This window comes from Lathamus discolor, chromosome 5, assembly GCF_037157495.1.
Source record: "Lathamus discolor isolate bLatDis1 chromosome 5, bLatDis1.hap1, whole genome shotgun sequence".
Classification (NCBI taxonomy): domain Eukaryota; kingdom Metazoa; phylum Chordata; class Aves; order Psittaciformes; family Psittacidae; genus Lathamus; species Lathamus discolor.
The window spans coordinates 65,305,214-65,331,223 of NC_088888.1; the positions used below are offsets into that span (position 1 = coordinate 65,305,214).

Here is a 26,010-nt window from a genome sequence, read left to right on the forward strand (position 1 = left end):
TGCGTAACTTCAGTACTGCAGCTCCATCTCTTCTTTATTTGTGTTGGTGTACTGTTTTGAAATTGCCCTTTTTCATAGAATCATAGAACAGTTTGGGTCAAAAGGGACCTTAAAGTTCATCCAGTTCCAACCCTCTGCCACGAGCAGGGGCACCTCCAACTAGACAAAGTTGTTCAAAATCCCACCCAGCCTGGCCTTGAGCACTGCCAGGGATGGAGCAGCCACAGCTTCTCTGGGCAGCTTGTTCCAGCGTCTTACCACTCTCACAGTAAAGAACTTCTTCCTAATATTTAATCTCAGTCTACCCTCTTTCAATTTAAAGACATTCCCCCTTGCCCTTTTAAAAAGTGTCTCCAGCTTTTTTGTAGGCCCCCTTTAGGTACTTGAAACTGCTCTGAGGTCTCCCCAAAGCCTTCTCTTTTCCAGGCTTAACATTTTTGTGGCCCTCCTCTGGACTTGCTCTATCAAGTCTATGTCCTTCTTATGTTGGAGGGCCCAGAGCTGAATGCACTGCTCCAGGTGGGGGTCTCACGAGAGCAGAGTAGACGAGGAAGATCACCTCCCTTGACCCGTTGGTCACACTTCTTCTGATGCAGCCCAGGACACGGTTGGCTTCCTGGGCTGCAGGCTCACGTTGCCGGATCATGTTTTTCTTTTCCTCAACCAACACCCCCAAGTCCTTCTCCCAAAGGCTGCTCCCAGTCCATCCTCCCATGCTGTATTTGTTCTTGAGATTGTCCCGACCCAGGCACAAGACCTTGTACCTGTACTTGTTGAACTTCGAGGTTTGCAGAGGCCCACATCTTAAGCATGTCGTGGTCCCTCTGGATGGCATTTCTTCCCTCCAGTGTGCTGAACACACCACACAGCTTGGTGCAGTTCGCAAACTTGCTGGGGGTGCACTTGATCCCATGTCACCAACAAAGACATTAAACAGTTGATCCCAGTAGGGTGCAGTCGTTGTGAGGGCTGGGTTGTCTTATGCGACGCATTAAGCCAGGAATCCTTCTGGCAAACATATCTTTGCCTTTTCCTCCCCACCCCATTCCAAATTTGTGGGTGTTCTGTATTGTTGCCAGGCTGAAGTTTAGGCCCCTTTCATAATGCTTGTTCTGGTTTGACACCCTTTATAAGGGCTCTGTTAAATTGAAATCTCATTTATGTATTTGGAATGATAATTAAAGGTTTTACCTCTATTTGCGTGCTTCCAGCTCTCCTTGTTGTTTCCCAGCTTCTTCCTTGTTCTTCTTGAGGGTGGAAGTGACAGTTGCTTTCTTGTTGTCCGTGGGAACCTCCCCTGATCACCGTGACTTTTTAAATATTATGGAGTTTCTGACTGGACACGAGAAAATTTGTTCTACGGTGAGAACGATCACCCATTGGAATAATCTCTGCAGGGAAGTAATTTTTCCAACACTGGATAATTTTAAGATTTGGCTGGACAAGGGTGCTGGGCAATCTAGTCTAGGTCATGCTTTGCCTCGAAAGGTTGGACCAGATGATCCTTGAGGTCCCTTCCACCCTAGTATTCTATGATTCTAACATTTTATGATTGATTAATGTTTTATGATTGATTAACCTGGCAGTAATACCATGTAGTTTCTTTAGCACTTGTGAGTACGTCCCATTGACTTGTACACATCTGATTTGTCTAAATGTTCCCTAACTCCATTCTCTTCCACCTGATATTGATCAAGTTTATATACAATACATAAAGATTAACACTGGATTTATGTTATGGTGGAGCTAAATCACCTGGAACATGTAATGGTGGGTTTTGGTTTAGCCGGCAGGTGAACAACACTATCCTAAAATAACAAAAGTGTATTGGTATTGCTGAAATGTTGGTCACGGCAGTAGGTTGATCCTGGAACGCATAGACACCAACAGGGGCTTCTTGTCATTTTGGATGTGTACTTCTGAACAGTTTGTTCAACCAAACAGAGCTAGGGATTTTATGCTAAGTAGTGTTAAATGTCTACAGTTTAAGCGCTGTTGGGATTTTGACAGAATGGACCCCACTGTTAATTTGTACTTGTGTATCACTTGCCTGGTATCAAATAGATACAAAATTAGCAACACAAAACCTGTGTGTGCTCGTCTAACTGGTGATGGAAGACTTCTCATCCATACCCTAGCTCATTTCTGGCTTCTCTGTGCCTGCTGAGTGCTTGTTATCCTCTTGATCTTTGCCAAACGTGTTCACATCTAGTAGTTCACACTTTTGCAAAATGTATTATTGGTTGTTTTATGAAGTTGGGGTTTTGAGAGCTTTGGGTTATGTGGGGATTTTTTTTAATCTCAAACTTACTAGTGATAGCTGCTGTGATATTGGTAGCAGATTGGATAGGAGTGGGCCTGGGAATTTCAATTTGGGGTGAAGAAAAGTTTTTAGATATTGCATCTGTCCTTGAGATGCTACTGCTTAGTGAAAAACACAGCAGACTTTACAAATTCTCTACTGTTTATTTTTGTTAACTATTTTGTAGGAGCTTTATGTGTAAGCACTGATTGAAATGACATGAATTTCAGTGTGAATTAGATCAGAATTACTGATACTTTCAATAGTTTCATAATAATTTATAATCTGGTTAGAATGCAGGTGATAGATGCGGTCAGTAAACCCCATGGGAGTTTTGCTTCTGCCTTTGCTGTACTTTATTTATGGCACTAAACATGTTAAGCAGCTAAAACTCTGGAGGAATCAGCTGTATGCAGTGACAAAGATCTGTGTTAGTTTTATTGCTAGTAGTGCTTCAGACCTTTCCAGAAAGGTACCAAATCAAATTGTCTGGATGCGTCCAGCCATCTGGTACATGATGTGCCATAGCTACAACTGAAGGATTAAAATGCAAAGAGATCTTTTATTTATTTATTTTACAGATCACCTGCAAGAATAACCTCTGCTTATTATGACATATTGAGGGGGAGTTTACAGTTTGCTACATTTTCTCTGAATAAATCTGAATATGATATAACAAAAACTTAATTCTAAAGTACTTTAAAAAAGTGGGTGTAAATATAGTTACATTTCTGTTTCCTGTTTGAATTCATTATTTTAATCCCTGTCAGGTTCATATTTGTGGCAGTAATGTACCCTGCATGGCAAGTGCTGAGAAAACATTTATAAAAACCTTTGCCAAAGAAATCTGACTATTTAGACTACAGTGACTTTACTGTTGAGAATCTTCATGTGTTTATGGAAAAAAAACATGCTAGTTAAGCAAGTCTGATTTGTAGATTTTGTTGCTCAAATACCCAAGTTACTTAATAACTCTAATACATGAGATAGAGTAGTACAGCAGTTCTATTGATATGTTGGCAAAGAAGCAAACATGACCGGTCTTTACCATCTGTTTATAATGCTATATAAAGAAGACCTTACTGGTTGCTATGGAAACCAGCATTTCCAAAACCACAAGTGTTTGCTTAAAATCTCAAGCTTTCTAAAGTCTTGTCTTTTCTGAGGGGGAAAATAATTGAAAATCTCTAAAGTTTTCCAGGGATATTTGTTTTTTCCTAGCAGTTGCTTTGCTGTAAAATGCTTTCAGTATTTTGCACTATATCCTGTTTCAGAGCTTCATAAATTTAAAGCATGCCGCTGGTAACTTAGTGAACTTAGATGCTTAGTGATGATCCAGGAAAAGAGGGACAGATATTGGGTTTTATGTTCATCTTTGTAAAAGGAAGTTTTCTTGTTCAGACATACAAGGCTGAATGTGCTATTGACACAGTGGAGTGAGACCTATGGATTTTGGGTGGAGATCACATTAAAAATGCTCTTACCTGAGTAAAAACCCAGATTAAGCTTAATTATCAGAGTCTACTACCTGACTGAAAAGAGAATCCCTAGAATCAGTAATTTAGAGAAAAACATCAAATGAAGATAATACTGGTGAGAGTTACAGTCTAGGCTTGTCTGTATTCTCTAATGTTGGCTTAATATTTTAATTTTTTATTATTATTTTTTTAATAAACCATTGAAAAGCCCTCAGTGTACAGTATTTAGATGCATATACATTTGTCATAGTATGTGGGAGTATTTATATTTTGTCCCATTTGTGACCATGCATGCGTATCGCTGCCTTGCATTCTGTCCTAATTCCCCACTGGGTTTTAAGGTGTTTTTTTTCTCTCTGCTGGTTTACAAAAGCTTCTGCTCTGTGTATCCACTTAACTCCAGTAGGTAGTGACACATGTAGAGATGCTGCATTTTGACTAATGGTGCTGGTTGTTTTTCAGCCACTTAAAACAATTTCTGTTTATTTCTGTTTAAAAGGAAGATTTGTATTTACAGAACTTTTGGTGTGTATTTGGCTTAAACTGCTTACTTTAAGTGAGAGCAATCCACTGAAGCATAGAATTTGGAACCTCTTTTTCACTACTAATAAAGAGCCTTCAGTGTTTTTAAGGAGTAAATACTTGTAATTCAGAATTCATCTGAATAATGCTGAAGATCAGTTAAGTTGTTATTTAGAAATATTGTTGAGTGCATAATTTTGTTTCATCCATTTGTAAAACATGCTGCGAGCATTTTCAGTGTGAGATAATGGCCAGGAGTTGACCTATTTCATTGTTCCATTTCCCAAGTAGAGTTTATTTAATGCAAAATACATTTTTATGACAGGCTTTACAGTTACAATATTGCCGAAGTGACACTGGACCTCCAGAGGTGTCTGAATTCATTAGCCTTGTGAAGCTAATCTTAGTTCTGTCATTCACAGAACTCTTCCAAAATACTTGTATTGCTTTTCACTTAGCAGAATATTCCTGTGTCTGAGGGAGCCTGTTTTCAAAAAGGTAGTCTTGTGCTAGAGCAGACCTCTCGGTATGGGTTGGCAGTGGGGTGCTAGACCTCCCACAAAGTTTAAATAAAGTAAATATTGATGGAGAAATCAGACACACAAAAATTAGGCTTCTGTCTAAGTATTTGTGGTTAGAAAAACAAGGGTGCCAGACCTGCAAGCTACTGCTGGTCAGGGTAATTGCACTCAGACACTAACTGCATTTTTTGGTATTAGCTTGCCTGCTATCCGCATCACATTCCAAGATCAAGCAAACACTGACCAGGAAAAACAGCAGAGACTGACAGTTGGTTTAAAAATATGTTTCGGTGGTTTGTTTTCTGTGTGGTGTCTTTAGTGTCATCCTTAAGGTAGTCCCTTTTGCCCTGTCCCTACCACTCATAAGATCTGATGGGTGGAGGGTAGAATTATTTAAAATATTTTTTTTCTGAATAATCAATATATTTGAGATAAATGTCTGATTATAGCTGCCCTTTATTTGTATAGTGGTTTTTTTTTTCCATGTCCATAGCTGTTTCAAGATCTTAAATGACCATGCAACCTAAAACGAGTTCTTTTGAAACTCTGTTTGCAAACTGTTGCTGTGCATCTTCATTCAAATGGAAAAGCTGGTGGTTCTCTTCTTACCGAGTGAAACTTTTGCTTCTTCATTCTCAGCTGGTCATAAGTTTTGCAGAAAAATGGGAGCTTAGAATGGTTTTCTTTGGTGTTTCTTTTAATAGAAGCTACTCCAATTGATTGTGGAGGTAACGTATCCTAAAGGAAATACATCAAAAAACTTGTAAAATAATATACAAATATGTAACTGATCTTTGTTGCAATGATTCAAATAACCTCTGCCTTTGGGAAACCCATTAGACTTACTAGCAGTGGAGAGTAGACTGACAAGAGTGTTTAAACAGGGTTGCACAGGCTCCAGGGAAAACTGGTTTGGTTTTTTTTTCTTTCAAGAGTTTGAAGGGCAGTATTGATTTTTAGGAGCTGTAAATGCTTAAGTACATTTAACCAAGGCCAAGTATATTGCTTTGCACCTGTCCAAAAACCTGTGGCTTCTTGAACTTCGTCTTTATGATGAGATTTGATTTTTTTGGGGGGGATCTTACCCCTCTGAATCTCCACAATTTTATTTAACCTTCTGACTTCTATAGTTGCCTAGAATGGCCCATCTTTTGTTATCACTGCTATGTTTAAAAGGTGTTTGGAATTTTCTTCCTGAAATCAGTACAATACGTAGGATGTATACTAAAGCTGAAAGAAAAAGTACATGTAGCAACTAAAAATCCTTCAGAAAGCTATGTCCTAAGACTTCCCCTTTTGGTAAATTAGTCCTGGGAACGATGCCATTGACCCCAAGGTCTGTGCACTTGCTGCCATTCTAAGCATTGTTTTCCTCACTCATAGTCTCTCAAAGATCACATTTAATAAGTAACAGAGTGATGAAATTTTGCATGGAATTTTTCACCTTTATTTAAGAAATGTTTCTTGTAAGCAAAACCTGTGAAAACTGAGCGGCTGTTTTCTCGTGTAGTCACTCAGGTTAGAAAGAATCTTTGAAGCTCCCCTTAGGACCTTCCTGTTCTAGAAGGTACGTTCCTGCAAACTTCTTCCAAGATAAAGCAACTAAGACCTTTTTAGTTAGGTTTCTATTCAGTTCGTGAAAAATATATTTGATATTTTAAAGACACGCCTTGTATGGATTTCTGAAACACCTGAATGCCTAAATTTCATACAGGCTGTATTTTAAGTGTATGTTGAGTGATCTTTACTCACTCTCCCCAGCTGAGTAGGTGTCAAGGAAAATTACCCAAATCTATACAGTTCTTTGCATCCTGAAAAATGCTGCAGCTTTTTTGGAACTGTGCATTTTGAGGTGTTTTTCAGTGAAAGCCTTGGTTGTGATTCATTAAGGATTCTTAAGACCAAGACCAGCCAAATGGAAGCACAGATACGACATTGCCTATATGAGTTATTCAGTAACTACGGCTATTGAAGTACAGCTGGGAACCCATAATTTTTAGGCAAGTGCTTTCTCACTGGGCCACAGCCATACTTCTGCACATGATTAAGTTACCATCTTGGCGTGGTTTTGACTAACCAGGCATCACACTGTGTAATGGTCAGAGTTACTCAAAGGTTACTTTGTATCGTAAGCAAAGGCCACACTGCTTAAAAATTACCTCTTATTTATTTATGTATTTGGTTCTGCATGAAGAGCCAGTGCAGACAGGCCTCTGTCGTCTTCACACCAGAGCCCTTTTTGGTTTTTGCCTGTGAAATCTTGTGTTTCTTTGTGATTGGCTTCACAAAGCTAATGGGTTGAGACCTCTTGTTCGCTCAGAGGCAGACAGCAGGAGTGCTATTACGAAGACATCCCTTGTAACCTGCTACCTTCCTGCAAAGTGGGACAGAAACATCGACTCCCCCAGGCCTGGCCAAACCATTACGCAGGTCTGCTCTTATTGGATAAACCCCTCTAATTACTAGACTGTTATATAACAGTAATGAGCCCCATCCCTATCACAACCCTGGTTTTGAGGTAAAGAAATTCCACCAACCCCAAAACTTATTTTCCATATGCGACAGGCTCTTTAGTTGTCCAAGCCCAGGAGTAAGTTTCTGAAATGCATGTTCTCATCTGCAGTCTCCAGTGGGTGTTTGAGATGGCTCATGGGTTTCAGAGCATCCCTCCTTCTATCATTTCCTGACAGCTGGATATTTAATTTAAATCCCATTTTTAAATTCTGTTCTCCCCATTTGAAGTAACATTTTCTTCTCCCTTCCTTCTGAACCGTGATAAAAACTGTGTCATGACAGGGCAGGTTCCCCTCTACAGATCTGGCTGTGGACAGCGGAATAGAACAGGGTTTTTAATGTGGTCTGAAGGTATGTTGTGCAGAAGTCCAGGTATATATTTAATATATACTTGAAACTTGAGTAGCGGGTGAAAATAAGTCACTGTCGACTGCTGTTACCATGCACCAAATATATGAAGTTGAATGCGCTGAGTATTTAAATGTATGCATGTTTGAATATGGTCCTGTAATAATATGGTGAATTCTATGATTCAGAGAAGTGCATCTGTAATACAGTGGTTTAACGTCCATTTAAAAAATTAGTATGTTGGAGACTCTTCTCTTATTTACTTCTGACAAGTCATTAATAAAGCTAATGGGATAAAAGCCCTGAGGCTGGTAGAACTCTTGCATTTCTAGTGATGAACAATCTTGCTGAATAGTTCCATGCGTTACTGCTAGTTGATAGATATAGAATTGTGAGTTATAATTAATTTTAAAAAGGTGGAGTGTTTTTTTAGTTTTTGGTTTGGCTTGTTTTTTTTAATGTACCTGCAAAAGTAACCATGAGTGCATCCTGATAATTCTTCTGTATTGAGCAAAAGAGATGTTATTTTCCCTGAGGAGTTATGGATTTAAATCTGTTTATATTGTCACATCAGGATTGTCAGTTTGAATAGAGGGGTTTCTTTTTCAGAACAATTTCTACTTCAGCCTAAAACTAGCCTGTGTTTTCAATGACATTATTCTAGGCTTCATCAACATAATTGATATTGGTTGGGTTACAGACTTTCCCAGCTGCTTTTTATTAGAGCTGTGTGAAAAGGTGATTTTTCCCCTCCTTTTATTTGACATCTGAAGTGGGAAGGTAGAAGAATGGCTGATCACCAGCCCATATTTCTCCCTGTTTTCTTTCCCTTTGTAACTAAACAGAGCTCATGTATGACCCAAAATAGGACAATTGGTTTTTGTCAGTGGGACATCCTCAATAAAATTGCACGGAAAGGAAGGGCAAAATCACTGTGAGGAGGACAGTGATCTGTTCACTTCAGCTGCTACCAGCAGGCCAGTGGCTAGAGGATGCACAATGGGCACATGGGCAATGACAGGGGGACTCCACTGGCTTGCTGGGGTAACTGGTGAGAGCTGTAAATCCCACAGCTCTTTGCTTCTGTCATGAGCAAGACATTTGGGAAATACTAAAAACACTGGGCTAAACATTTAACAGCTTCTCTCTGACACTTCCAAAATATCTTACAATGTCCATTTTATGGGAAATTTGTTTTCTGTATTCTTAGTGGCGACATCTCAACTAGCACTACTATCCATAAGTGTGCTCTCTTCTGCTACATCTACTTGCAGAGTCAGTTGACTTCACGGTTGCTTGTGCTTTGTCATTTTAGCACCCATGAAATTTCCCCCATGTCCATTTCTCCCTTACAGTAACTGTTGTATTTGCTGTGTTTCTTCTCTATTGTTTACTTTCAGAGTTTAATGTAATGAAAAAAAAAAAAAAACCCAAACCAAAAAAAAAAACCCAAAAACCTGTTAAGAACATTAGCTCTGTTTTGTAAAACAAAATGAAAGTTTAAATTACTGATGGAGTTAAACCTGACATTTATTGAAGGTTGGTATTTTAACTGCAAAGTCAACTGAAATGGCTGCACATGTGGAGAAATACACGAAGTGTCGAAATGCTCATGTTTGCTTGATTTATTCTCTGTAGCAGACGGACCCTGGTAGTAGGAGGTGTAATTTGCAGCACATTAGCTATTAGCCAGTGTCATTGCTTGAGTGGGTGGTGTGAGTCTCTTGTGCCTGTACAGTGTCATAGTACGCATGTTCAGAGCTAGGAGCCTTCTCCCCTGTGCTGCAAGATGATTTTTTCTGTGAACACTGTTCTGTACTTAAAACTGTGAATCTGCTAGTTTTCAAATGGCTTGTTCCGTCACATGGGTAATATCCAGAGTACATGCTCTCTCCCCTCTTGTTATTCAGAAAAAAATAATAAAAAAATCTTCTGCATTGTGGATTTGTGAATTGTGGAATTGTTTGACTTTCCTGCCTTTTTGGGCATGCGGTCCCCTGAGGATGATGTACTTTGCAAGATACTCAGCCTGTAACTCGGAACAGCAAATTTATGCTAATATTACTTTTTTGGGTACCCTAGGCATGTACTTGTGGTGTTTAGCAGAGGTTTTCCAAGAGAGTGTCAGCTTGATGCATCTTTTTCTGTGTGCACAATTTCACTTGGGTTGGTTTTAGTTCACTTTTTTCCCTAGAGGCACCTGTGTCCTGTCACATACCCATCAAGACTAATTGCACCATCTGGAAGACTTTTGTGTAGCTGCTGCTTGTGCAGAATATCTCTTGGGAGCTTAATTCAGAATGTGAATGTGACCCCTGAAGCCATGTCAAGTAGCTGCAGTAGTTTCTAGTGACTAAAGGGTGATCAGGGTAGTCTTTGTTTCAAGTCTAATGCAGTTTGTTTTAGTGTGGATATGTTACATGTCAGTAACCCAACTTCAGTCATGTTTTGAGTGGAGTTAGACTTTGACTGCTGGTTTGGTAATTCATAGAAAATTCTTTCTAAAATTACATCTGAACCATATGTAGCATATAGGCTATATGATTAGGTGTAGAAATGACATACATGTTTCTCCTTATTATTGCACTATCTGATTTTTATGTCCTGTTCTTCCCTCCCACCCACAGCTGCACTTTTCATTAATAATTTTCTGCTAAGAATGCAAGGCATTCCTTGCTAGTGGTGTCTCAAGCCCCCTGAACAGCTCTTGAACACTTGTTCTTACTATTGCTATGAAACTGTTTTGAGTATATTCATCACAGGTAATTTTCTTCTTCTGTTCCTCCCCTAGTCTGAATCAGGTAAAAGCACTGTAGTGCTTCTTTTCTAGTGGTGTCTGTTTAGGCAGTGGCTTATTTTAAGGCCAGTGCTTTATGATCCTGTGGTGAGCACCTTTCTTCTCTCCCTCTGTAATATTTTGTGTCTTGGCAAGCTGTAGAGCACCAGGCATGAAAAACCAAAATGTTCTGATTGTTAAAAGTATCACCCATAATTTGCTGCATTTTAGTTTCTTTCTTAAGAAAAAAAAAAAGTGTTATTCAGTTCTCAAAGGATCATACATTTAATACGGTGCTCTGCTTTTACCAGCATACGTCTGTGGAAAAAAGCAACTTTTTTCCTAAAACCACTGTTCTTTAAAAATAATGGAGTTGTAAATAGTATTGAAGAAATGCATTCGTACTTAGTTACATCATCTGCATAAGCTGTGTGGTTGTAAGTAATGTGGTCAGCTGAAGCTCAAGCCAGAGAAGTACTTACACCACCAGAAACAATTAGGAATTCTGTATACAGGATGTACACACACTATATATTATTCATTATATGTATTTATTTTTTTCCACTGTAGTTTGATGTTCACTGTGGCTCTGACTTTACAAATCTATAGAGTTTTCAGTGTTTAACTATCTTGGCTACATTCCGTTAACAGTATATTGGAACATGGTAAGAAAAGTACTGTTTATTTCTGTACTTGGCGATAATAAAGGTTTGCAAGTTATAAATTCACAATATGATGAAGGCAGGCAGCTCTACCCTCCTCAAATTCCCTCACTATATGTACCTGATAAAAAAAACAAAGGTCCCCAGTGTTAGGACTGCAGTGTGTGCTCTTGGGAAGAGACCTGAGCTGTGGAAACTTTCCTAGGCTTGAGTGGTTGGGAAGTACTGGGGGACTGATCTAAAAGAAATCACTTCTGCTCAGGGAAGTGAGCCCTTATATATAGCATCTTCCTTTCACTGTTTTTTATGCTGTTTTAGTCAGGATTGTGTTGCTGGGGTTTGGTGCTTTTGTTTGGATGTTTTGTTTGGTTGGTTTGGGGATTTCTCTCTTTGGTTTGTTTTTTTTTTAAGGCCCTTTGAGGATCAAAGAAGTGGGAGCTGGTGGCTCTATGGTTTCTCCTCAGGAAGTTGAGCCTTAACTAAGGTGCTAAAATCTGTGCTGAATGTCTTCCACTAAAATATCAATCACCCATGTTCTCCTAATTTTCAGAAACATTTTAATCGGTTTATTTTAAGATAGCTAGCAAGGTAATGTGTTAATTGCTTTTTGCATTTTAGTTCTTTGTTAAGAGAGTCTAATGCTTAATTGCATTGTTGCAGATTAAGATTGGTGGCTGGTGCTTGCTTTTGGCTAAATTTCAGCTTTGTCTGTGCATGGTTGGTATCCACCTGGTTCTTAAAACCTCAGCTTAGTTCAGCCAAACTCTGTAACTGTATGAAGCCATACACACTTGCACTGTTTCTTGGAAATTTGGCAGAAGTTGGTACTTTCTCTACCAAGTAAGTGGAGAGCATGTTGCTGGCATCTGGAATGCTGTGCTACTGGGCTTACATGTCACAACTAACTTGTCCTGGGTGGGCATGCTCATAGTCTGCAGGTGAAGCAAATAGGATGTGAGCAAGAAGTCATGGCCTCATTTGGCTAATTAGACCCTGCCAGGGATATAAATTTGAGTTGTGGTAGAAAGCCATGCTGGCCTTCTCTTATGTTAATTGCTAGTGGCATTTGTAGGATATAGCTGCACAGAGTCTGAGCTCAGGGCTTCTGTGAAGAAGGAAGTATTCACTTCAAATCAGTGCAGGTGTGAAGATCAAGCTCAGTAGCTGTCTAGCACCGGTTCCCTAGGTGGACCCTACCATTCTCCTCCTAGAGCATGTAGTTTGGACCATGTTCCTGTCACTGTAGAACAGGCTGTAAAGACTCAAGAAAAAAGTCAAGATTTTATTTGCAGTAGCAGAGGAACTTTCACACAGAAGGGAGCTATTTAAATTATGACATTTTAATGTTTATGCGTCCGTGTAAATAAAATAGTATACTGAAGGTATTCTTGCCTTGTAAAGTGGTGTAGATGTAATGAAAAAAATCCAGATGAAACTTTAGGTTGCATCCATTGTTTTCTTTATTGAAACACTTCCAAGATCAACATCTTAAATTTTAATTCAGATGTTGTCAAGACAGTTCTGTTTTGATTTCCTTCAAAATTATACCCTGGAATAAAATGAGTTGAAGTGCTTAGTAATCTGTGATGTAGTTCTTTATATGATTTATTTTAACAAATAATTTTTATTATATCAGAGATAAGGGCTCTTATTGGAAATCAGTTTACAAATTTAATAGCATCTGGAATGTATCATCTTCTAGCAATTTAGCCTAATTGATGAACACATGAACTAGAAAGCATTTGACAAGGACAGGAAGAATGCAATTGGAGACATTACAGTCAAAAAGGAAAACTAAGCTTGCTTTGAAACAAGTTGATTTCTGAGGTGGTGTACCTAAGTGGTCATTTAGAATTGCTTTCAACAGATACATATTTGGTGGCAGTTTCCTTTTGACCCCAAATTTACAGGTGCAGCATTTGAAACAGTTCTTTTGTTTAGGATTCATAGTTGTTGCTTCTTTCCATGTAAATGTGAATATTAAAGAGTTGATGAAATGATGGCAGACTGAGGTCTGAGTTTTAATTTCCACTAAGGTATGACCAGTGCAAGTAGATTGTGAAAACATGATTGTTGTTTTTTTCTGTCCTTTTTTTCAGGGGGTTTGTGTATGATAGCCGAAATAACTTACAGATGCGAGGCTTGGTCGTATTGCTTATTTCCAAAGCTGCTGGACCCAGCACAGCAGACATCTCTTTCCAGCACAACATGGTCAGCGGAATTTATTCCAGGTACGTAGTAACATTTTTTACCAAGATACACCGAACTATATTTGATGGGCAACTTCATGGTGGTATGAAGGCATCTTAAGTGGCCTGCTCAGCCGTTAAGGAAAATAAGTATTTACCTGATCACAGAACTTTGTTCCTAATGCTTTCCATGGTGAAAACTGTCTCCTAATTTTTGTATAGCTGTTACAATATCCATGTTTATATCTTAATTATGGCTTTTGGGCACAACCAGATTAAATATATTTGGGTCAACATAGTTATTTGGAAGTTTGTTAAGTGGTACGCAGAATCAAAAAAGTAAAGATGCTAGAATATTTTCAGTTTGAGTTACTCCAGTGTTACTCCAGTACACCTACTCACTAGAAATTTCAGTCAGATTGCCAGTCTTGTGGAATACCAGTTGGTTTCACTGAGCACATAGATTTTGCTGTAGACCTTTAGAAGGAAATTTTCTCACAAAAAAAGCAGTTTAAATAAAGTCTTTACCTCCCACAATTTGCAGCAGAATTACTGAGCTTACCATTGAGGTTTCTCACTGAGATAATTCAGCTTCATTGAGTTCCTGAATATATTTTTAGGCATTTAAACTAAATTACTTAATGCTAGTAACAACAGAACTCAAAAAGAGTGGCTGCTCTCCTTTGTGTGTTTGACAGTTAACTGTTCCACTGAGGTAATGAGTGAGATTTGGTTGAAAAATTGTAAAATTTGAATTTTTGAAATCGTTGTGAAAAATATTGAGTGTTGGTTGGCTAGGAGAACAGTGAGTCGTATTTTCAGTCAGTTGTGTTTCTGACCACTTTGATGTATTAAATGAAGATGCACAAACTCAGTGGAGTGTTTGTATCCTCATTTGTTTTAGAAGTGCAGAGATAGCATTGTAAAATTGAAAGACCAAACAAAGATGTTAAAATGTATGTAGTATCTTAAAATAACAGAGATGAAAAATATGTGTGAATGGGTACAGACAAAAATAACAATAAGTAAGAAAAAAGACAAGGCTGTAAAAGAGGCTTGTTATGGAGGGCTTTGTTGTCCATTTAGCTGTTTAATTCCATTCTTGTTTTGTTTCATCCTTAATGTCCCCTTAGGGTTGTAAAATTTTTATATTTATATGCAAATGATGCTGTATGAAAGCATAATTCTAGTCAGTTATGGCACAGGAGGTATTTTAGTTTGTTTTGTAAATGATTAAAAAAGCTTACCTTAGGTATGTCTCATAGAAGGAGAGAAAAAGCATTATTGTTCGATAACTAAGTTCTTGAGTATGATAATTCTGACCATGGAGGTAACGTTTTGAGCATTTCAAGCTGCCATTGGGAAGGTGACTAGTGAAAGTATTCATTAAGGAGCAAATAAGACCTTGAATTAATAATGAGCCATTTGATGTAAATGGACATCATTGGAACTATGCCAGTTCAACCAGCTGAAAAATCTAGCCTAATAATCTAAGTTTGAGCAAGTCAATAGCTATTGTAATACCTAGTTCAGAGTTACAAAGGTACTCCAAAAATGAAGCAGTTTTGAATATACACACACAGGTTCACTTAAGGTTCATTACTGTCTGCAAAAGTGATAACCATGGAGTTGTTAATTTAAATAGATTTTCAATGACACTTTAAGTCTGTAGCATTGTGTAAATATGGGCAAACTGCTGCACACTAGGAGAATGCCAGTGTGTTGATTTATTTTGTGCCATTGTGGGCATTTCTCGCCCTCTGCTGAGGCCATGATGGGCTTTGTCTTGGACTTTGTACTACTTTCTTTATCTAAGGTACTCTTCCAAATATGCTCTTAAATGTGAGTCTGTTTTCTGATTTTGATTTCTCCGTTGTATAAAGCTAAGAGAACAGGCAGCTTGTAAAATTGTGATCTTAAAGGGCTTTTGTGATTGTTTTATGTATTACAAATAGTGTTCTACAAACTGCTATCTCCTGAATAAGAGCAAAAGGACATTGTTTTCCATTAGTACATTTTTGTTTGCTCTCTTGGTTACAGTGTGTATATTAGATGTATATATCAAAGGCAAAGTATATCCCTCGGTGATCTGAAGAAATATGCCTAATACATTATTGTTCATATGTCTCCAGCTTTGAAAAGTATTTTTTGGAAACAGATTCTTACAGATTTTCAGCTCAGCTGTAAACTCTACAGCTCTTTTTGTTGCCATGCCATATAATTACTTCATCTTTATATATAATATTTTTCTGGAAACACTAGTTCTGGCACTGTAATGAGCATCTTCATTGCCTGATACGTGCTGTGAACGTTATATTGTGGACTATTAGCTGGGATATGGCTCACTTGATTTTAGGGTACTTAGTAGTGATTAATTAATTGTATTCCTGAAATCTGAGCATGAGCTAATTTGTTCCAGTAGTTGTCAGCAATTGCACCAGCCCAGTCTTTCTTTTCCCACTGTTTGTGTTGGAGCCAGCTCTTGTGCTCTCTTTAAATATTCAGTCCACAGTGAATAGCCAGGTTACATCAGTTCACTGTATCTGGTACTGCACTAAATGTGCAATCTGTGACCAGGAATATGTAACAGTATGATAATTATTTAACTTAAAAAAGCACAAAGAAACATGGTGGACTTTTTCATCCTGGAATCTGGCATGTTCTGCATAGCCTCTTCTCTGTGTTTTATGTTCCTAAATCACAATATAAGCAAGCAGTACAATAACCACAATTAAAACAAAGACACCGAGAGCTGAATTTGGAGTAGCACAAAAATGGGTTTTAATCCTATTCTCCTGTTCTCTGTATATGTCAGTTCATGGGACAATTGACCTATATGTATAAAAATAGATTAGGTAGTTGCTTAGCTGGCATCTGTGTTTTACTGGTACACAATGGAACAAAAATGATGCCTGCTACCAGAGAGCAATCTCTTCCAGAATAATGAGGATTACAATTTAGGTAGTTACAGGAATAGGGTTTATATAGTTATATGGTGCTGCCTCTGGCCAGCATTGCCTCCAGCTTTAGCACTTAATTTGCAGGAGACGTGATCTGCCCACATGAAACTGGGGGCGTGGGGGTCATTGTGTGCAAGAATATCATAGTAACTGCTGGTTGCCTTATGAGCCATGCTGAAGATAAGGGGGGAAGCGTTGTAAAAGCCTGCTTGGCATGCTTTACTCTGTACAGCCACCTCACTATCAGGTTGCCGGCAACCTGATTGTATTCCTGTTGGTGGGAAAAAGAAACCTGGCTTTACTTCCAGCTCAGCACCAGTGATCCCAAAAGAGGATGAAGAGAAGTAGCAGTATGATAAACAGCTCTATTTCGGCTGCTGGACAGACCTCCTAAAGTTGAAACTTTCTGCTGTTCTCTTAACCTTTAGGAAAGCATTTCCTTGGCTTGGAAGCATTGCAAATGTAATGATGAAGTGCAGCGCTCCCTACAGCATATGCAAGTAGTATCATGTAAGGGTTGATGTCATTGCCTATACTCAAGCAAACCATACATCCTGTATTCCCTTGAAACTCCTTCCTACTCCTGTGCCAAAGAGAAAGCAGAACTCACTTTCGGGTTTAGGTGGAATCTAGGTAATGATAATTTATCATGCTGGTAGTATTAGAGAACATCTTAGATGTGACACAAGAGCCTAGAGTTTCATAAGAGGTTTTTTTTTTTCATAAGACCATTTCCTAACTGGTGATTATACTAGTCTGACACTCTCTTGCCTTCTTTCAAAACAAAAATCACTCGGATAGTGAGGTATGCAGTTTACAGGTTTTCTCCTTTGCTGCTGGAAGTGAGGTTTTTAATTAAAGCTCCAGGATCATGCTGCTTCTGAACACTTACAGCTTTATGCTTCATAATTGGAGCTAGATTCTTATAGCTGAAAATACCAAGACTGGCTTGGGTCCTTTCACTAAATACCCAAAAGGGGCATCTTTTTCTGTTCATGTCTGGCACTGCCAGATACTACTGGCTGGGGACTGAGGAATCTCCTTGGATTTATATTAAGTAATGAATTCCTGACATAGCGTCTGTTGCAGCATAAAATGTAAGTAACATCAAAGAACAAAATTGCACCATCTCTTCAGGCCTCAGTACCCTTGGCTCTAATACAGCAAGTTATTTTCTTCTCTCTCATGGTTTGCTTTTTTTTTTTTTAATTTGTCTTTTTTTTTTTTCTTCTTTTTGCCATTAGTGCCAATGTCAAAAATACCCTCTAGTGCGGATATCCATTGAGTCAGCTCTGCAGATTTCCTTGGATGCTTGTCAGAGGCTAAAAAATCTACATTTTTTTCAGTCAAATCTGCCTGGGTATTCATACTGGTGAATCCTATGGGTGTTGATAGGCAAAGACCTTTCTATTCCACCAAACTCAGCAAGTGTGTGCCCATGTGTGGAATGGAATATGGAAAGTGCCATTTGAGATCTGTACTAAAACCTGGTAAATCCAGCAAACAGATTTCTGGGTTGATGTGATCAATACTGGCCTCTGTCCCTGCCTCTTCACTCACAGGATGGTGCAGCTGGCCTTCAAAGCTCCAGGAGTTATTCTCTTGCAAGATGAACATGCTTTCCTACAAGATGATGATACTCACTGGATAAACTTGTCTTTGAATTTCAATTCTTCCTGCTGCTTGAAAGAGTGGTGGTAATACTGTAGTGACAGTGATTTATGAACATATATTCCTTTTACTTGATGTTTTAGTAACGATTTTGGAACCAGCATTGATGTTGCTTGCAACAAAAGCCCAGTTTAAGTGGAAGATAGCAGCAGATGCCAATTCCTTGTTATGGTGATGGGTCTTTTGCTGATTGGGTTCCAGTAGTAATCCTTAAGAGCCCTGGCTACCCTTTTTTGCAGACAGACACACATTGATCACACAATTGGATTTCACATGGTCTTTGTTACTGTGGCTATGCCAAAGTTGTCTTGTTCTCACCCTCTCTAAAGGAATATTGGTCTGCAACTTGAAGATCTCCAAGAAATACCTCATCTTAACCAGAGGGTTTATTCATCTATAGTTTCTTTTCCACTGGAAGTTTTTTTTGGTTGCAAAGCAGTCAGACAAGTAGGTGTCATTCTAAGCACAGAGGGAGTATTGCTCTGTCCCGTTGCAGCCCCATCTAGCTTACTCGCAGCTTTTCTAGATATTAAACCAAAGCTTTACCTTAATTTCCTTCCCCTGGATTCCAAAGAGCTTTTTCCAGAGGAAGTACAACCTTTTGTTACCCTCTTTTCAGGGTAAACCAGATGCTGCTGATAGTTCATCTGGGTTCACAGGATAAATCACGTTGGAAGGGATCTCAGGTCTGTAGACCAACCTCCAGCAATGAGGTCAGACTCGTCTAGCTTTCTTCATGAAAGTCAGATCTTTCAAGACCATGGTCTGCATATGGGGATAATCAAAATGTGTTTTAAACAGATGAATGAACTTTCTATGCCCTGTCTGTGGCCTCATGCTCTTTTTTTTAATGCTGTAGTTGCTGTGCACTCATGAATATGTAGCTCACGAGAGGCCACACTGATGCTGGCATCATCTGGCCTGTTAGGTGTCTGTAAGGTCATCTGAGAGATGAAATATCTAAAGAGCTTTCCATCCCAGATTTTCAGAATTAGTAATGTGGGCTGTGTCAACACTTACTGTGAGAACACGAGCTTAGAGGTCTTGTCTGTTTCAGGGATATGCCACCAAAAGTTGCTGTATATTAGTGGGGACACTAGGAATCTCTTCCATTTCTCATAGGTGACAGCTCGCCATCTGCAGCTCTATCTGTTCTTTCTCCAAAACCCATGCCATGGCAGGTGTAGCAGAGGTGATGCTGTGCTTGTTAGAGCAGTATTTAATTGCTGTATTCATGAAAAACAGGCTGCCTCCAGAGAATTGAAGCTATGCGACTGATGATCCTTGGACAACTTCAGTTTGTAAAGATAAATATGGACTAGCGTAGTCAAAAGTGCAGAGGTTATATAGTGGTTATAGTATGTTTTGAGACTTGCAGTCTGCACGGATATACACGAATGAACATTGGTTTGTTGATTTTACTTCTGCATGTGTCCTGGGCTGCTATTGAACTGGGATTTTATCGTTGAAAGGAATCTGAAATGGCAATACTCTGTGTATTTAGCGTAACAGTGTATGAGGTGTGAGTACACCTGGAAAAAAAAATGTAAAAGGTGTTACACTTTGAGTGATAAACAGAATACTCTGTGAGGATGTGTACTTTGGGCTCTGCAATCCCTGAGAGCTCCAGTTATTGGCAAGTAGCCTCTGTCCTGTCCTTGTGAATGCAACCTAACAGCTGAGAGATGGTAATGCTGGTCTTGAATCAGCAGACTGTCAGATCTCCAGTTGGAGCAGATGACTACAATTGCGAAGGGCTGCCTTCTCATTTAGGAGCAGGTAAATGTTACCCTGCAAAGGAGGTCTTTTACTGTGCAAGCTGTACCTTCACTTGCTCACCTCACCAGTAAAGTTTTGCCAGAAAATTCTTTCTACTGTAGGCTAGCTTAAAGGCGTTTGTAATTTTTAGTAATCGTTTAAATGCTTTCCAACTGAAATGTGTCTCCAAAATCCCTATTTGATTAATTAATAGCTCCAGACAAAGAATCAGATAGTCTCCCTTTGAAAGGAAGAAAGGAAAATGCAAATCCGTTACAAAGCCTCTTGGCTAATAAGCCATGCAAACATGCATAGATTTTGGTGAAGGTGAGATTGTCTTGTAACAGTGTAAGTGGCACTTAGAGGTTGCCTTGACCTCTTTGCTACTAAATGTTATAAAAGCCTTCTTTCTGCCTTTCATGGTGTAGGTTTATCTGTTGGAAAGTTATTGTAAAAGATGAAATAAACTCAGATGAAATAAAATCAAAGAATGACCATGGAATTTATTGTTTTGGTTCCTACACAAAGAGCATGAGTATGTGCCTTTTCACCTCATCTTCAGACCTTGCCCTTCTTTCTCTTTCCATATTCTGAACTGTACAGTGCAGTAACTTGGGAGACTGTATTTGACTGTTTCTTACCTTTGTATTTTGAAGTAAATAAATTATGCCTAACTTTGTCATGGACTCCTGTGATGTGAAGGGCACTTCCATATTTGTAAAAAGGTAGAGTTTGGTGGGTTTTTTCTGTTTGTTTTGTTGTTTGGGGTTTTGTTTGTTTGTTTTTCCATTACTATTTGTCTGAGTTTGTTAGTAATGGAAAACTGAATTAGGTTACCCTGACCTGGTGCATTGCAAAGGGAGTGGATGTCAGGAGAGTTTGGGAGACTTCATGCTGCGTTGTATCTCTTCCCATCAGTCATGTAAGTCATGATAGAACATCTTTAAACTCAAAGAAGGCAGAGCATTTTTTCCTTTTGTCTGGTGTAAGTATTCAAAGTGTGAGTTTCAGTGCAGAATAGCTGTTACACTTTAAATTCACATTGGCTTATTGCACACAAGCCCTGGGTCTCAGCTGCAGATATTGCAGAGATTAATCTTATTAATGAAACTGCTAATTGGTGTTTGACTTCTAATTATAGTAACAATAGGCCATAACAATCAGTCCTCACCTTTACTGGGGCACATTAGGACTCTTTATCATAAAAATAATTTCCTTTGGGACCTACTGTTCTTATTCCTATCTTCTGGAAGGCTGGCTTTCAGTGAAGGTGCAGTATCCCAACTAACATGTACTTTTGAAGCTTAGCTAATTAACTGGCAGAGAAAATGCATGGTCCTAAAATATTCAGTATCTCAGTACTCTTGACAAAATTATTTGTTTGAAAGATAATGGCAAAAGTATGTCAAAATATGAGCAGTGGTGTCTTTTATAATCTTTAAAGACTGTATAATTTTGTTTCCCAATCCTTGGTAGCTTTCCCTTAGTTTCAGTGTGAGGAAATCTAAGCTTTTATTCTGAATTATTCTATTTAGTTTTTGCTCTCTAGGATAAGTCCCATGAGATTCTTCATCTCATTTACAAGACGAGTCTCAGGAGATGAAAAGCATATACAACCTGATTACATATTCGTATTGATCATCTTCCACCTACAACAATAAACTCCAAGCGTAAATCTAAGAATATTACTAATTCATTACAACCAGTACTTTTCTTCATTAACTTTTATTGTTTTAAGCGTACGCAGTGTGTGCAAATACAGCGATTATGTGTTGAATATGAAAAGGTCCTCTCCTTATGCTGTGGAATAATAATAAGGCACTGCATTAAAGCTAATGAAAGACTGCAGAGATCTGGACTCAAATCTAATTCAGAATGTCTGGTTAGCACTAGATAGCTGACCAAAGTAAACTCAGTATGTATATTACAAAGGGGTATTGTTGGGGTTTTTTTTGTTTTTTTTTTTTTTTTTTTGTTTGTTTTTTTTTTTTTTCAAAAAAGGAAGTAATGTTCAGTATCACAGAAAGCATGGAAGGGATAGCTTACCTTGGAGAAATCATAACGCTGCCTGCTGTCTCCTGGAGCTTCCTCCTCTCGCTGCTTGTGAAGTGACAACGGGACTACCACAATGTGCAGCACAGCATACAAAACACTGCAGCAATGACAAAATTCTTCAGTGGGTCAGGAGCAGCTGTGGGAGCAACAGAGTCTTATCTTCACCCTGGTGGGAACTTTTCAAAGAAAGGCCTGATGACCTGTAGGTAACAAGAGCTAGCACAGTCTCCCTGGCAGCTCCACGCATCAGAGCCCTTTGCCAGAGCTGTTCTTTGGTGGTTTGCTGTAAAATCTTTCCTTTGCAATAAACTTCTGCCTAAGAACTTTTCTTTGCAATAGATCAAATAATATTTGTGAAGAGAAATTTCCAGCCATCACCTAAACACAAACCAGTGCTGTAATGAAAGCACAGAACAGCTCTGGGGACTGCTTATTCATCAGAATCATGATGTCAGTATGACCAATAGCTTCACAGCAAGTTCTTAAGTACCTGTATCTATATAATTTATTTGTCCTACAAATCCCAAAATATCTCCCATGCTTTCCCATCTGCTGAAGTACCAGCTATCCTGTTCCCAAGCACAACCTAATAACTTCTTCCTTGACAAATTTTGCTGTACAGTTACTCAGTTTCAATACAAATTTCTAGTATACTCAAAAAAATTGTAGCAATATGAAGCATGACAAGGCTTACCGTACGTATTAGTTTTATTAATATGATTCAGTCAGTACTTTGATATAACATAACTGAAGACACTACAAAATTTTTCATCTGCTGGGGTGGAGTTGGGGCAGTCTTCATTATACTCCTCAACTATATGTATATAGAATTATGTAATTATCTGTGGCGCACCTGAATATATACGGGGAACATGTTGTTTCTGTGGTGGTAACAGATTGTTTTGGGATTGAGTATAAATGAGAGTGGGCCTGACTGCTAATGAGCATTGCCCTCCTAGCTCAGAAGGAGTAATTTTTTGTTTAGAGTTCAGGAGACTGCGTAAGGACCACGCAACCTCCATTCTCTTCCACTTGAAATAACAGCATGTTCTGGACCCTGATCATGTTATATATTAAGTAAATTAATTAATTCAGTTGTTTCATTGGTATTTGGCCTTTAATTTTCAGTAGATTATCCTGTAGAATTTGTCAGCTCTGAGATGCTTGTAAAGCAAATAATAATAATTAACCACCCCCCTCCCCCCAGCCTGTTATTGTGGGTGGTGTAGGCAGGACATTGTGTTGCTGGACAGAGAATCCTCAATATTTGTAGTATATTCCAATATAAAAGTGGGGCTGTGAGTGCATACAGGTTGGTAGATAGAGAAAATAGAAGGAAAGAGAGAGAATCTACCACTTACCGTAGTGCTATAGCCAGGATTGTTAAAGGTGGTAATAATTTTTCTTTGGCGTGAAAAACACGAAGAGGCAAGAGAAGATTGCCTAAAACTTCCACGTGACATGGTGGTCATTGTGTCGGTTTGTTTTCTTTTTGGAGGGGGGAGAAAGGGTTCTAAGTTGAACTCTGGAGAAGAATGTAAAATCAAAAATTCCTTATTTCAGAAACTGAATTTTCTTCAGGGGGTGACAGCTCAACTGAGAGAAACAAATTTTTGGGCTGACTCCTTTTGAAGTAGACATTGACTGTGGAATAAGAGTGCATGCTGATGCCTTCATATGGTAGATCTTCATCTTCACAAGGAAAGTGGTTTGGGTTTTTTTGATGCAGCAATGGAAGAAAAATTACTAAGGAACAGTAGCAAGAATTAACCTAATGAAAATGACTCATAGAAATGAATCATCTTCACAGAAACATTTTCAATGAGCATGAGATGGTATTTCAGTAGATTGGAATGGAGAATGTTAGTCCTTGTTTGTTATACCTTGGCCATTAGATTAAGACAAAAGTTAAATTGTTACTTAAATTAATAAGAGTTTTTTGGTATAGACGGTTTGCAAGACTAGCATGTCCAGATTTGGAGATAACAGTTGCATTCTGAATTTAAGTTTCTAGAGACATGTATGATGAAAGTGGTAAGTGATTTGAGAAGGGGAATAAGGAGTTGGAGAATTAAGGATAAAGATTTCAAGAATATGAATACAACATGGTATTCTAAACGTGCTGTATTTGAGAAGATGCTTGGGCTGTCAAAAGAAAACAGAAAGGTGATGTGTTTTTCTAGTGTTTGCAGCAATAGAAAACTTCTGATCAGCACTGACAGCATGATTGTGAAGCACTTTCAGTGCCTGTGAGATTTTAGGAGCTTGATTGCTCAACTCTTGAAGTCCATTAAAGTATTTGCAGTTGCAGTTTTTAATTTTTCCAAGGACTTGGCCAAATCTGTGTGTACTTGTTGTGGAAAGAGAAGATGCAGCCAAGTAAATTTTGGATCTAATATTTCCAGAAAGGGATGAAACTTTTCAGATACTGTGCAGTATTTCTAATTTCTTTCACATAATTGTTATGTTTCACCAAAACAGTGTTTTGTGGAAAGCTTACATCAGTCTCTTAGAGCTGAAATTTCATTCTGGCTTCTGATACTCATGTAATAAAACCAGTACAAAAAGTTCAGCTACATTCATGTGCTGTTCCAGTCAGCAAATTGGATTTTAGCAAAACTACAGTAGTGACTGCAATCAATAAAGGATCCTATTTTATGGACTCAGGTAAGAATTCTGCAGAAATTAAGTTTGTTCTTGAAGGTGGCTTATTAGCATATAGCTGTCTTTCCACCATCACTCACTAGAGGTTAATGTTGCTTGAATTGGTTGATGACGTTTTATACCTTATTAAAGTGTGTAGATTGAATCATTCTGGGATGAAAGGACAAAAAAATGAAGGCATGAGATTTACAGATACCATATAGAACTGCTATTAAATAAGGTAAAAATAGATGGAAATTACGCCAGTGGTACAATAGTAGGTTATTTTTTTCATCAAAAGACATTTTCTCAATATTCCACAATACTCCATTTGCATAGGATATATACAAAGAATAATGATAAAACTTTGCAGATATCAACAGCACCAAATGCTTGTTACTATGCTGATATGGTCCCAGAAGCAGCAGTCATTGCCTTGCTCCAAAAGGTTTATTATCCTTTCCCTGCTGGCAGTTCTGTCAACACACCTGGTGTAAGGGGCAAGGTCTCCGAGAAGTCTGCTGTCTCCCTTTAGCTATTAGTCTCCTTCCTTGTAAGTAGCAGGCCTTACCCATCTGCTGCGTATTTCTGCTTTGTGAAAAGCAAAAACATTCCTATAATAAAGCATTTTAATTTATGGTAATGATGTACCTATCCAGTTCTGAACGTTGAAAGTTCAGAAGGGAAGAAGAAAGCAGTTGTGATAACCATATTTTTAATCACTGACTAACATAAATGCTGTTATAGCTGTTCAGAAGGACAGGTTTCCTTGATAGTATGAAGTGCCTGTGGTTGTGCAAGCAGTGTATGGTTTGAGTTTTATTTTTTTCCCCTCTGTGAGTTGGATATTTATTGGTATTTCAGAATAAATAGCATGTTTTATATAAGCATGATAAAATATATACATATTTATATAGATAAAATAAACCCCAGCCCTATCTGGTACACTGTGTTCTGGTGATTCACACTGTATGTTTTCAAGCCTTTTCTTGTGCAGTTAGACATAGGAACAATCTAGTGTCTTAACAGGACTGCTTATTTATCAGGTGTTCATTCTTCACTGCATAAAAAGGTTACCTTCTTTTCTCTCACATAAAGAGGTTCTGTGTATCTCAAGTGTCATTAGTAGCAGGGCTTTAATGTCATGGTTACTGCACCTTAACTTTCAGCTACGTTGAATACAATTATAGACAAACTCTTCAGAGATACTTCAGAAAAACACTGGGAGTGATAATTCATGCTGGTGATCTGTGCATAGCTGCACTACACAGGAATGGGAATTTCTGTTATGCTGGTTCAAACCACATCCCATAGTCATTGCAGATAAAATGATAACCATGCTTCAAAGTCTTGGAGGGCTGAGGAACAAGTAATATAAGATAACAGAAAGTATTGTCCTAAAATTGTTAGCAGCCTGTTTCTTCCACTTACCTGCATGTGAGACCTTTTATTTCCCTTCACAGTTGGTTTTAGTGCAAGTATTTAAATATTTTGGTTAAATAAAACACAGAATAGTCAAAATTAATTTTAAACCATGATGTAAAATTTGTTACGGAATAGATTTATGAGATATAATTGGAGGATACTTAGTTTTAAGGGCCTATAGAACAA

The 26,010-nt window shown here is 38.4% G+C and overlaps 1 protein-coding gene across 5 annotated transcripts in view; it reads left to right on the plus strand.

The window, feature by feature from the left end:
* The window catches only part of PDSS2 (decaprenyl diphosphate synthase subunit 2), a 122,744-nt gene that overhangs the window by 39,525 nt on the left and 57,209 nt on the right, over positions 1 to 26,010 (plus strand). For all 5 annotated transcript variants that reach the window (XM_065681113.1, XM_065681114.1, XM_065681115.1 and 2 more), the window contains exon 2: positions 13,223 to 13,354. In XM_065681113.1, the coding sequence (XP_065537185.1) occupies positions 13,223 to 13,354 (132 nt within the window). The remainder of the gene's footprint in view (positions 1 to 13,222; positions 13,355 to 26,010) is intronic.